The sequence below is a fragment of the Littorina saxatilis genome, linkage group LG5 (genome assembly GCF_037325665.1).
Source record: "Littorina saxatilis isolate snail1 linkage group LG5, US_GU_Lsax_2.0, whole genome shotgun sequence".
Classification (NCBI taxonomy): domain Eukaryota; kingdom Metazoa; phylum Mollusca; class Gastropoda; order Littorinimorpha; family Littorinidae; genus Littorina; species Littorina saxatilis.
The window spans coordinates 18713720-18725972 of record NC_090249.1 but is presented as its reverse complement, the minus strand read 5'-3'; the positions used below and the strand labels follow the sequence as shown (position 1 = coordinate 18725972).

The window sequence follows — 12253 nt, the reverse complement described above, 5'->3', positions numbered from 1 at the left end:
CGTCCGTGTGCGTATGAGTGTGTTTTGTGTGTATGAAGTTTGTGTGAGAGAGTGAGTTTGTGTGAGTGAGTGAGCGTGAGTGAGTGAGTGTATGTGTGTGTGTGTGTCTGTCTATGTGCGCATGAGTGTGTGTTTTGTGTGTATGAGATTTGTGTGAGTCAGTGTGTGTGTTTGTGGGTGACATAGGCCTATTCATTTTTTTAGCAAACGCCACCCAAGGCCACTTTGGCCAGGTAAAAATTCCATGGTTTCTAAGTCTATGGATTAAGCTCACGTAAGAAGATGACACTGAAAGGTTTTGACGTCAATGCATCATGACGTCATCCCCTCTCTGGGACTCTGCGATCTTCTCTCTTGTGCGGTGTCAGTGTGTGTGTGTGTGTGTGTGCATTTTGTGCACATGTTTAAGTGTTAGTGTGTGGATGTGTGTGTGTGTGTGTGTGTAAGAGAGAGAGACAGAGAGAGAGAGAGAAAGAAAGTGAGTGTGTGGGTATGTGAGTTTGTGTGTGTTTGTTCAGAAAGGTGTGTGTTTTGGTCTGTCAATGTGCGTTTTAGTGTGTGTTGTGTGTGTGTGTGTGTGTGTGTGTGTGTGTGTGTGTGTGTGAGTGTGAGTGAATTGGGATGAGAGAGAGACTCAGAAAGAGAGAGAGCGAGAGAGAGAGAGAAACGATTTGTCCTTCGCTGGGGGTATGCAGTGCCTTGGTATTGCACTTCTAATTGATTTTAGTTGCCTTTCTCTGTCTTTCATCCTATTTTGTTATTTTTACTTGGATTTTTATTGTGTATGTTTTAGTTTTTTTGCATATCTGAGTGTGCAAGAAAGAAGCATACTGACTGTCAAAGCTGCTCCATTCATTCATGTGCAATGTGTGCAGGCTATTGTTGCTGAATGATTTTACCCCAAAGCAAAACGCTTTTTTTTTTAAACATTTTTGTGTGTGTGTTCTCAGTGATAGCTCGTGGAGGGCTGAGTGGGATGGACCGACAGCGGCTGGCCAATTTCCACGAGACGGTGGGCGAGACAAGCTCTCAGAGTGTAGTCGTCGCTGTCGACAGGATCTTCACTGGCTCCGTGAAACTGGATGGAGATGCCATTGGTCAGTTCTTTGCCACAAATCATTCAACTTGACTTTGTTTTTCCTTTTTTTTTTTTATAGAGAGTAAGGATGTGTGACGTTTCATTAGCAAAGTTGTTTTGTTTTTTTGCATTCATTAGCAAAGTTAGCCAAGGAAGATAAGCTCACAGAAATTGTCTTTTACAGTTATTAAAAATAAATATTAAATGATAAAAGAAGGCCTCATTTTTGGAAAGTATATACACATTTTCCTTTTTCTCTTGCACCCTAAGTACAATGGAAATGCCTTAAAAATGAGAAAAAAGAAAAAAGAGAAAAAGAAAGAGTTATGCTGCACTCAAATCCTACAACTTGTGCTTTTGGACTTTTGTTTTATGTTTGCAACTAAATTATTACGAATGAGAAGTAGCTTGGGGCAAATCTCACTACTACTTGACCCAATACCAATACTGCTAGCAGTTCAAATGTTATCAGATTGTATGAACTATTTCTTTCGAATTCATCACCTGAATTTAACTACAGCAGACTTCCACTAACTCGCGGTCCACTAAATCACGAATTCGGCTATATCGCGGAGACCTCTTGGACCCCGAAAAAAAACAGGACCAACCTTTTTAAAAAAAAAATTTTTTTTTTTTTTTTTTACAAAATTAGTCACGTAAAGGCAAAAAAATAGTACAGATCATGAAAAAAATGTTTTATCATAACCACGCTATCTCTCTCTGGGTCCGATGGCCTTTCATCATGCAGTAAATTGTCATTTCATCTTATCAGTCTCTCTCTCTTTCTCTCCCTCAGTCTCTCCAAATAGTGTTCTACGTGTGTGTGTTTTCAGGTTGTGTACATTACGGGTTGATCGAGACCTGCGAACAAAAGAAAAACAAACCTTTCACGCGCACGTGCCCCACTCAGTCAAGAACTTTCATGCCACGATCGGTATCGTCAAATTGGCCACGTGCCTATAGAGGTTAAGTGTCTGACCAGTCAGTATGGCCAGTCAGGCGTGCAGTTGATTAGTGCTTTTGTGAACAAGAAACAATTAACAAGTGGCTCTATCCCATCTCCCCCCCTTTCCCCGTCGCGATATAACCTTGAACGGTTGAAAACGACGTTAAACACCAAATAAATAAAGAAAGAAAGAAAAGTGCAGTTGAACACTCGAGTCCAGCTAATTGCGATCTCTGCTAGACGGTCCGGGTGGCCACAGGCGCCAATCAAGTGCTTAAACTGCGCTTCAGTCTTCTGCAATCTAGTCAGGCATGCAATTTAACACTCGAGTCCCGCTAATCGCGATTTCAGCTGGAGGCCCCGGATTTTCTACAGGCGCCATGAAGTGCTTCAGCGTTCTGTTCATTGTCAGTGTGTGTGTGTGTGTGCAGCAGTGAGTCGCTATACGCGTACAGTATGTGTCTGTCTGTGTCTGATTAACTAGTAAGTTTGTGACGACGTATGAGTCGGAGAAAAAAGAAAAGAAATCGTCATCTGTTGATAAAAGAAAGCGTGTCATCGCAGTTAATCTTTTGAGAACTTAGTTGCCAACAGAAGCGTCACACTTGCGAGAAACGCAGTAACACATACACATGAACATTGTAGCACAACCACATGCCAGGCGTGCGTGCGCACGCGCGCACACGCACGCACATACACACATACACGCACACACACACATGCACTCACACGGCAAACGCACACATGCCAACGTGATGCTCACAGGCTTTTTGTGACCAACAAGGGAAATAACCGCGTTTTTCTCTGACTCAGAAGAGAACGCGGTTTCTTCCCTTTAATTGGACCCCAAACTGCATCGCGAATCGGATATATCGCGATCAAAAATCTTTGGACCCCAAAGACCGCGAGTTAGTGGAAGTCTGCTGTATAAGGAGCTACCTTACTTACGAGCACTAGACTGAGAAAGCGTCCGTCGTTACCAATAAAACGAAGTGGCCAACTCTAGTTTTCCATCAGTGTACCATTAGGCAGAGTAGTCTCCCTTACCACTCGTGGCCTCTGTTCATATTCTTAAGTGAAATTCTTGCTTCTAGTAAAGGGAGGCGTCACTAGACAAGTCTGTCCAACAAGTTTTTTCCACCTTTTTACAGTGGAGTTCACCAAAGCGTTGTGCCAGGTGTCCCTAGAAGAGTTGGCCAGCAACCACCCTCGCATGTTCAGCCTGCAGAAGATCGTGGAGATCTCTTACTACAACATGGGCCGTATCAGGCTGCAGTGGTCTCGTATCTGGCAACACATTGGTGACCACTTCAACAAAGTGAGTAAAGTGGAACCCCCCTTTTAACCTAAAAAAAATTTTCAAGCTGTATGTTTCAGGAATGGAGACATTTGATCAGGTTAGAAAGCATTAGATCAAATAAAGATGCTCATTTTTGTTGTGATGGACTTTATCGGCAGCAATTTGATGTGTTGTTGCTTGTTTTTCTAAGGTAGACTTGATCTTAATTGGAACGTGAAGTGAAAGACGATGAAATCAGTACAATCATTGCCAGTTTGACTTGGCCTCAACTGTTTGTACCAAAGTTTTGGTGTTACTTTGTGTGTAGGTGGGGTGCACCCCTATGGAGGATGTGGCGTTCTTTGCTGTGGACTCGCTGCGTCAGCTCTCCATGAAGTTCATTGAGAAGGGAGAGTTCTCCAACTTCCGCTTCCAGAAAGACTTCTTGCGGCCTTTTGAACACATCATGAAAAGAAACAGGTAAGCATTGAATCAGCTGAATGGTGGTGCTGATGGTGTTCAGTTGAGTGTGTATTAATTTGTTGGTAATAATGGGCGGGCGAAGGTGTCCACGTGTGGTCTACTTCTAGTCGTTTGGGTGTGTGTAATATATATGTGACCCACTCCCACAAAAGGATAACAAAGTGTCATTTTTGACATTTGGACTTTTTGGTATCTCTTGAAAGTGAAGATATTCAACTTTCAGATGGTCTTTACTACAAGTGTCTATTGTTTAACATTGATGAGATATAGCGATTTAAAGGTTGCTCAAACTTAAGCAGCCATTTTGAGAAAAGCGGGTGTAAAGGTCACAGGAATACATTTGCAAAAAATCCCTAGCAACAGGTTTTTAGTTTAACTTCTAAAGCTTAAAGCTACTGATAATGATGAAATGTAAACTTTTCTTCATAATGCATCACAAAAAATTAAAATGAAATTTGTTTTAAGTAAAAAAAGCGAACAAAAAAACTATTACTTGGGGGTTAAAAGGGTGCTTATTTTGCGTCTGCGGTGCAATAAAACCTCATTTTTTATTATATTTGCAAAGCGAATCTGAAATTGATATTTACAGAATAGATATAACACATTTGGTAGGGTGCAGAAATGCAAAAATCTCAAAATCCAAAGTGTTTGCCATGGCTCAGGTTTATTGCTGTTATCTCTGTTCGGCCACAGCGACTTTGTTATCCTTTTGTTGGAGCGGGTCACATATGTGGTTGTGCAGTTAATAGGAACTTGTACTTATATCTGTCCTCTTATAATGAATGCGCGCGCACACACACACACATACAGGCATGCAAACACATGCAGACATACACACATGCAAGCACGCATGTACACACACTTGCAAGCACGCACACACATGCAAACACACACACTCACTCACAACCACGCACACGCACACACACACACACACACACACACACATACACACACACACACACACATACACACACACACACACACACACACACACACACACACACATACACACACACACACAAACACACACACGTGTACCCTGAGATCAGCTTCATCAAATTTTGCAACACCATCACATCCACATAGCATAGCATACTTGTCCAAGTCCTCTGTCAAACATGTCAAAAGCTGCTTGCCATTGTTTTTTAGATCTCCGACAATTCGCGACATGGTGGTGCGCTGCGTGGCCCAGATGGTCAACTCACAGGCGGCCAGCATCAAGTCTGGCTGGAAGAACATCTTCTCCGTTTTTCACCTGGCAGCGTCCGATTTCGATGAGGGCATAGTGGAGCTGGCCTTCCAGACCACCGGCAAAATTATATGTCAGTTTTCGTGAAGAAAAAAATCTGTATAGTGATACCTGTGATGTGGGGCCCCTCTGATGAGTAGACACCTTTCTTAAAAGGACACATTCTGTTGTCCCTTTCACTATTATCTTGACTAAAATATACCTGTCCTGACAGGCCACGTGCAATATAGGGACACTTTTACCTGGTCCCAAGGGTGTCCTTTCATCACAGGTACCACTGTATGTCTTATCTTGATTCATGTTTTATGTTACCTTACGTTTGTTTTCTGGTTGTTGTGTGTGTTCTGGGTATCTGTTTTCATATATTTGTGTTGTCTGTCTTTGTCTTCCGATTTGTTACATATCTGCGACCAAATATTATTTCTATTGATATTTGTGAGGTAGGAGGGTGAGGTATTATGATCTTTAGATTTTAACTGAACCAAAATGCTATTGAAATGAGGCTTACATTTGAAATATTGAACTGTTTTGTTATGATTGTGTTCCATACACACACACAAAAACAGGAGCATATTTTCTCTGGAGTATGAATAAAAAACCAAGAAAGGTAGGTTGTTGGAACGTTTGTTATTGACAAAACAATACATTCACAGATATTTCGACCCACCGGTCTTTTAAGTGAACAGACAAACAGGAGTATGATGACAGTAAACTGCACATTGACTTTCCTTAGCAGCTGGATTGCTACTACTGTTAAGGAACCATTTACAGTTGACTCAGTGTTCAGTCATTGACAAACATCACATAAGAACAGTTGAAGAAGAGAGATGTTTGTGTTTGTTTTGCAGTGAGTGTGTTTGAGAAACACTTTGCCTCCATCATAGACTCATTCCAAGACGCGGTGAAATGTCTGTCGGAGTTTGCCTGCAACGCTGCTTTCCCTGACACCAGCATGGAGGCCATCAGACTCATCCGAAACTGCGCCAAATATGTCGCCGAAAAACCAGTTGTAAGTCGCTGTTCTCTCTCATTTAAAAAAGGAGAATGAAGGTCATTTTGCAGGTGGCGTACTTTCTTCTTCTTCTTCTTCTTCTTCTTCTTTCATGGGCTGAAACTCCCATGTACACTCTTACGTAGCGGGTTTTTATGTGTATGACCGTTTTTACCCTGCCATTTAGGCAGCCATATCCCGCCTTCGGGGGAGGTGGAGTACCAATTGTGATTGTAAAGAATAAGATATGTACTCAAGTTTGCTATCAGTGAGTTTTGTGGTTTATGTGTGTGTGTGCATGCATTCTGGTAATTCAGGCTTGTCAGTGTTTAAAATAGGCGTAGCTCTGTTCCAGCAAAATCATGACCAAACATTCGATTGTGAGATTCTGACTTGTACACAGCTGCACATGTAATGTAAAGTATGGTTCATTTCTAGATAGTCTTTTGAATTTATAAATGAAAAATATAATGCTCTGCGATATAAACAGGAGAGGGAGTCTGCTGCATCAGTTGCTTAACTAGAGCAGTGGAAACCATGAAGAAAAGTTATTTTATTAAGGTGTTCTGTTTTCTGAGACATTTCCTGAGGCAGATCAGTATATGGCTCGTTGATGGTGAATCAATGTTTTCTACATTTCACAAGCTGCAAGCTTTCTTGTAAACTGCTGGAGCTGAGATTGACTTTGTTGATTTGTGTATTTAGCAATGTTCTGTGGATTGACTGAGAAACTTTGTGACTTTGTTGATTTGTGTATTTAGCAATGTTCTGTGGATTGACTGAGAAACTTTGTGCATTTTCAGATGTTCCGTGACCATGCAGGCGAGGACCTGAACGTGCCGGAGGATGACCGTGTGTGGGTGAAGGGCTGGTTCCCTGTGCTCTTTGAGCTCTCCTGTGTCATCAACAGGTGTAAACTGGACGTCCGCACTCGGTCAGTCATACCTACTTTGTCTCTTTTGGTTGTTTGTTATTCACTTTGTTATTTTTGTTTTTTGTTGTTTTTTTTGTTAATTTTATTTTTGTATTCCTGTATGTTTGTGTGTACCTCTGTCTGTCTGCCTGCCTGTCTGTCTGTCTGTCTGCCTGCCTGTCTGTCTGTCTGTCTGTCTGTCTGTCTGTCTGTGATTGTTAGGGCTATTTTGTTCAAAGTGAATCAGTTACGCTGTTTGCATTTGTTTTATGGATGAACGGGCACACTGGACTTAATGAAACACTGTAACTTGATGCGCTCATGACTGTTGATCCCATAATTTACCCACTGAATACTTTTGGCCTTGCGCTGGCCATTCTCTGCTGAATTTACACGCTTTGTTACTGTTGCACTGGTACACGAAGAGCGCTAATCAGCCGTCTTGAATACTGTTTGCAGGGGACTGACGGTGATGTTTGAGATCATGAAGACGTACGGCGAGTCGTTCCAGACACACTGGTGGCGGGATCTCTTCCGCATCATCTTCAGAATCTTCGACAACATGAAGCTACCTGAACAGATTAACGAGGTCAGTACTTTGTGCAGAGCTGTTTTGCTGTTAGACTGGGCGCTTTGGCTCAGTTTGCCTTGAAGCTTTAATGTCATGGTTTTGATCCTTGGTCAAGAGAGAAGAGAGAGAGACAAGTTAGTGACTAGTTGGAATGTAGAAAAATCAAGGACACGGGGTGAAAAACTATGTATGGAGGCAGTTCAAAGAATAAATTGGAGGATTAATGAGGGACTGTGTAGCCATTTAATGAAATAATTTGTTAAACTAAATATTAGATTAAACGTTTGTTGTTGTTGTTGTTGTGGTTGTTGTTGTTGTTGTTGTTGTTGTTGTTGTTGTTGTTGTTGTTGTTGTTGTGTGCTGCTTTTTACAATAATTCATTTATCCTGTGGCTGGCATTACTTTTCTCCATGTCTGTGCCCGTGCAGAAAAATGAATGGATGACGACAACGTGCAATCACGCATTGTACGCCATCATTGACGTGTTCACCCAGTACTACGAGACCCTCAACCCCATCCTGCTGGATGATCTCTACCAGATGCTCAAGTGGTGTGTGCAGCAAGGTGAGTCACGGACAATATCCAAGGGTGAATGAAACCAAGGGTAGGGCGGATGGTGACGAGAGAGGTGAAGGGAGGGGGAAAGTTTACAGTGCCCTGTCCTGGGCTGTGAGCAGTACCAGTTTGTTTGTTTGTTCGTTCGTTCATGTGCTGAAACTCCCACGGCTTTTACGTGTATGACCGTTTTTACCCCGCCATTTAGGCAACCATACTCCGCTTTCGGAGGAAGCATGCTGGGTATTTTCGTGTTTCTATAACCCACCGAACTCTGACATGGATTACAGGATCTTTTTTGTGCGCACTTGGTCTTGTGCTTGCGTGTACACACGGGGGTGTTCGGACATCGAGGAGAGTCTGCACACAAAGTTGACTCTGAGAAATAAATCTCTCGCCGAACGTGGGGACGAACTCACGCTGACAGCGGTTAACTGGATACAAATCCAGCGCGCTACCGACTGAGCTACATCCCCGCCCAGCAGTTCCAATCAATGTTTAGCTTAGGCACTGTATTTCTGTTGTGATTCATGCTGACATTCACCACACCACTTGCCTTACAGACAATGAGCAGCTAGCAAGGTCCGGCACCAACTGCCTGGAGAACCTGGTCATCTCCAACGGCGCCAAGTTCTCCTCCACCGTGTGGGACAACACCTGTGCCTGCATGCTGGACATCTTCCAGTCCACCATCCCCCACACCCTGCTCACCTGGCGGCCCGAGGCGGGGGGAGAAACAGAGCATCCCTCCCTGACTGGACACCCAGAGCCTGGACATGAAGGACAGGTGTGTGTATGTTGGTTGGAAGGTCATGTTCGATTCATAAAAACTTAACGGATGTTCTTGAAGCTAGACATTCCCGTTACACTGTAATGAGACATGGCGAAGGCGAGTCGTACAAGCATTTGCTTTTCTTGTTTTTTTGTATTACTTTTATGACTTATAGTCATTGATCTGTTGTATAAATTATCTCTGCATAATCCAAGTATCTAGTGTGTCCTTTGCATTTTCAACGTTCACAACAAGTGGTCAACTAGCTGGTGTGTGTTTGAATGTGAACTCACCAGTTGTTATGTGTGCTCTTTAAGCCTGTCCTTAAGTGGGCCAAGTATACTTCACAAAGCTAGCTGCACCAAGCTTTAGCACTGAGTTTTCACTAAAAATACTTTGCACAGTCTTCGCAAAGTCGACTTCGGGGTCAATCAAGAACGGCCTTTATGTATATGTGCAGCATACAGACATGTCTCAGCGACAGCGGGCAGACAGCATACACAGTGTGGGCAGCAACATGTCTCAGGAGTCTAGAGATCACAAAATCCCCAGATCAAGTGAGTCTTTTTTTTTCCCACTACCTCTGTGCGGCTCACCTCTTACCTGTTGATTGTTCCAATTGCCGCTGATATAGTGCATGCCCTCAGTGTTCAAATTCGGAGATTGCCTTAAAGGAGGTTTGACACTGAGCAGTATGTCAATGTCAACCCTCCAGACTCCTTATTGCTGTTTGAACTCATATATTATCTGAGGATGTTTTTTGTATGCAAGGCCCTTCAGAAAAACCAACAGGTAAAGATCTGGAGGTCTAAAATCGGGTTGATGAGCCTATCACTCAGTGCCAAACTTCCTACTTTTGAGTCAATCCCTGAATTTTGAATACATTTTTGAAAGAGCATAAAAGTCAGAATATTTCAGATACTAACTTGAAACCTTTTGAACGTATCATCCCATATGTCAAGCCAATGAATACCAAATATGAAATAATTCACTGAACAAATTTAGGGGTTATTAGCACTTTAGTGGATGGCATTTTTTGGGAGGTCACCCAGTACATAGCATCCTATCTATTGCTCCAGTGATTTATCGTCACAGAACAAAGCGCTTTCAAGCAGACAGTGGCACAGGGCTGTGTAAATGACAAAGTGTATTGTTTCAGAAATCCATGCATCGGACCAGCAGCTATTCCAAGGGTTGTTGATTCGCTGCGTGGTACAGCTGGAGTTGATTCAAACCATCGACAACATCGTCTTCTTCCCCGCAACCAGTAAAAAGGAGGACGCTGAGAATCTGGCAGTGGCACAGGTGTGTTGAGGTTTTCCAGAGAATTATCTCACGATACTGGTCTTTTCGGTCTCGTCTTCACCCGCTAATAATTTGTTTTAATAGACGAGTTTTGGAAATAATTCCGTCAGGTTTGTATGGGTTAGAAGAGTGACCTTTACTTACAAAACCTCGTACAAACATTGGAGAGGCCAATCACTAGCGAGGGGTGTGTGCCTCGTACAAACATTGGAGAGGCCAATCACGAGCGAGGGGTGTGTGCCTCGTACAAACATTGGAGAGGCCAATCACTAGCGAGGGGTGTGTGCCTCGTACAAACATTGGAGAGGCCAATCACTAGCGAGGGGTGTGTGCCTCGTACAAACATTGGAGAGGCCAATCACGAGCGAGGGGTGTGTGCCTCGTACAAACATTGGAGAGGCCAATCACTAGCGAGGGGTGTGTGCCTCGTACAAACATTGGAGAGGTCAATCACTAGCGAGGGGTGTGTGCCTCGTACAAACATTGGAGAGGTCAATCACTAGCGAGGGGTGTGTGCCTCGTACAAACATTGGAGGGGCCAATCACTAGCGAGGGGTGTGTCGGAAACACGTGGAAACGTGAGGGGTGTGTCAGAAACACAAGCTTGTTTCCACGTGTTTCCAACAAACCCCTAGCTAGTGATTGGCCCCTCCAATGTTTTTACGAGGTTTTGCAAAAAAATGATCACTCTCCCACAACCCATACAAATCTGATAGAGTTATAGGGCGGGGATGTAGCTCAGTCGGTAGCGCGCTGGATTTGTATCCAGTTGGCCGCTGTCAGCGTGAGTTCGTCCCCACGTTCGGCGAGAGATTTATTTCTCAGAGTCAACTTTGTGTGCAGACTCTCCTCGGTGTCCGAACACCCCCGTGTGTACACGCAAGCACAAGACCAAGTGCGCACGAAAAAGAACCTGTAATCCATGTCAGAGTTTGGTGGGTTATTGAAACACAAAAATACCCAGCATGCTTCCTCCGAAAACGGCGTATGGCTGCCTAAATGGTGGGGTAAAAAATACACGTAAAATTCCACTCGTGCAAAAAACACGAGTGTACGTGGGAGTTTCAGCCCACGAACGCAGAAGAAGAAGATAGAGTTATTTTTGGAATTCGTCTTTTCTTCACATACATACCACAAGTCCACAAGGGAGCACTTGGAAATTGTTGTTATTCCTAAGAGATCCGTATTACTCCCTGCTTAATCCCCACTACTTGCATTGTTCATTTGTTTGTGGATGTGAGCTGGAAGATTAAGGTTGTAAGATGGGTTGTTTTTTTCAGTGAAGTGTGCCCCCTCAAAAAAAATTAAAAAAAAAAAAAAAAAAAGTTTGGGGGAAAACAAGAATGGTAAAGACTTAATTTAAGACTTAAATGGTATAAAGCATCTGGTTTAAATAAGCAAATGTCAAACTTCAAACTAGAATGGAGAGTATCTAAAAATCATAAGCAAGCAAGGGATGAAGCAGCCAGCCAAATGTGTGTGCAGATTAAACACCTTCTATATTAGACATTTTTATGATGTGGCGCTTGTTGTTTGTAATACAGTTTAACCAGTTTATAAAGACCAACCAAAGAACTGTCCAAAAGTGGTTATTATGGACAGGCCGTCGCAATGGAAAAGAGAATTATATAGAAGAAACGCTTGGTCTGGGATCCTTCAACGTGGTCGTTGTGGGTATGTGGTTGCTTTTGAGAAGTGGTCGCAAGGGCAGATTTGACTGTACATGTGATTTGTCGTTTCAGACATTGTCGTGTTTTTGCTTCAGAAGTTAACCAGTATGATGAAACTAAATACTTGACTAAATCCATAAATTAACCAGTATGATGAAACTAAATACTTGACTAAATCCATAAATTAACCAGTATGATGAAACTAAATACTTGATGAAATTATTGTAAATGAAGCTGCTTGTTATGCGTTAAATTGTTGGTTCTGGTTGACTTTGTTCCCTTGCTGAAGTTAGTTGCTAACTTGACTCACACAGTATATGTGACACAGACCTGGGAACCCATACGATTTCGCCATATTTTGTATGCATGATTGTCTAGAATACAATCAGTACGATCAGTGGAACATAATACGACAAGAAAAACTCCTCTACTTTTCTTCAC

The 12253-nt window shown here is 42.8% G+C and overlaps 1 protein-coding gene and 1 long non-coding RNA gene across 4 annotated transcripts in view; both read left to right on the top strand.

The window, feature by feature from the left end:
* Nucleotides 1-12253, top strand: part of LOC138966485 (uncharacterized) — a 114555-nt gene that overhangs the window by 64727 nt on the left and 37575 nt on the right. The window lies entirely within an intron of this gene.
* Nucleotides 1-12253, top strand: part of LOC138966480 (brefeldin A-inhibited guanine nucleotide-exchange protein 1-like) — a 43075-nt gene that overhangs the window by 20842 nt on the left and 9980 nt on the right. For all 3 annotated transcript variants that reach the window (XM_070338748.1, XM_070338747.1, XM_070338746.1), the window contains 11 exons: nucleotides 951-1097; nucleotides 3176-3342; nucleotides 3632-3783; nucleotides 4936-5108; nucleotides 5884-6044; nucleotides 6830-6960; nucleotides 7399-7528; nucleotides 7939-8074; nucleotides 8629-8852; nucleotides 9298-9394; nucleotides 9997-10142. In XM_070338748.1, coding sequence (XP_070194849.1) covers nucleotides 951-1097; nucleotides 3176-3342; nucleotides 3632-3783; nucleotides 4936-5108; nucleotides 5884-6044; nucleotides 6830-6960; nucleotides 7399-7528; nucleotides 7939-8074; nucleotides 8629-8852; nucleotides 9298-9394; nucleotides 9997-10142 — 1664 coding nt within the window. The remainder of the gene's footprint in view (nucleotides 1-950; nucleotides 1098-3175; nucleotides 3343-3631; nucleotides 3784-4935; nucleotides 5109-5883; nucleotides 6045-6829; nucleotides 6961-7398; nucleotides 7529-7938; nucleotides 8075-8628; nucleotides 8853-9297; nucleotides 9395-9996; nucleotides 10143-12253) is intronic.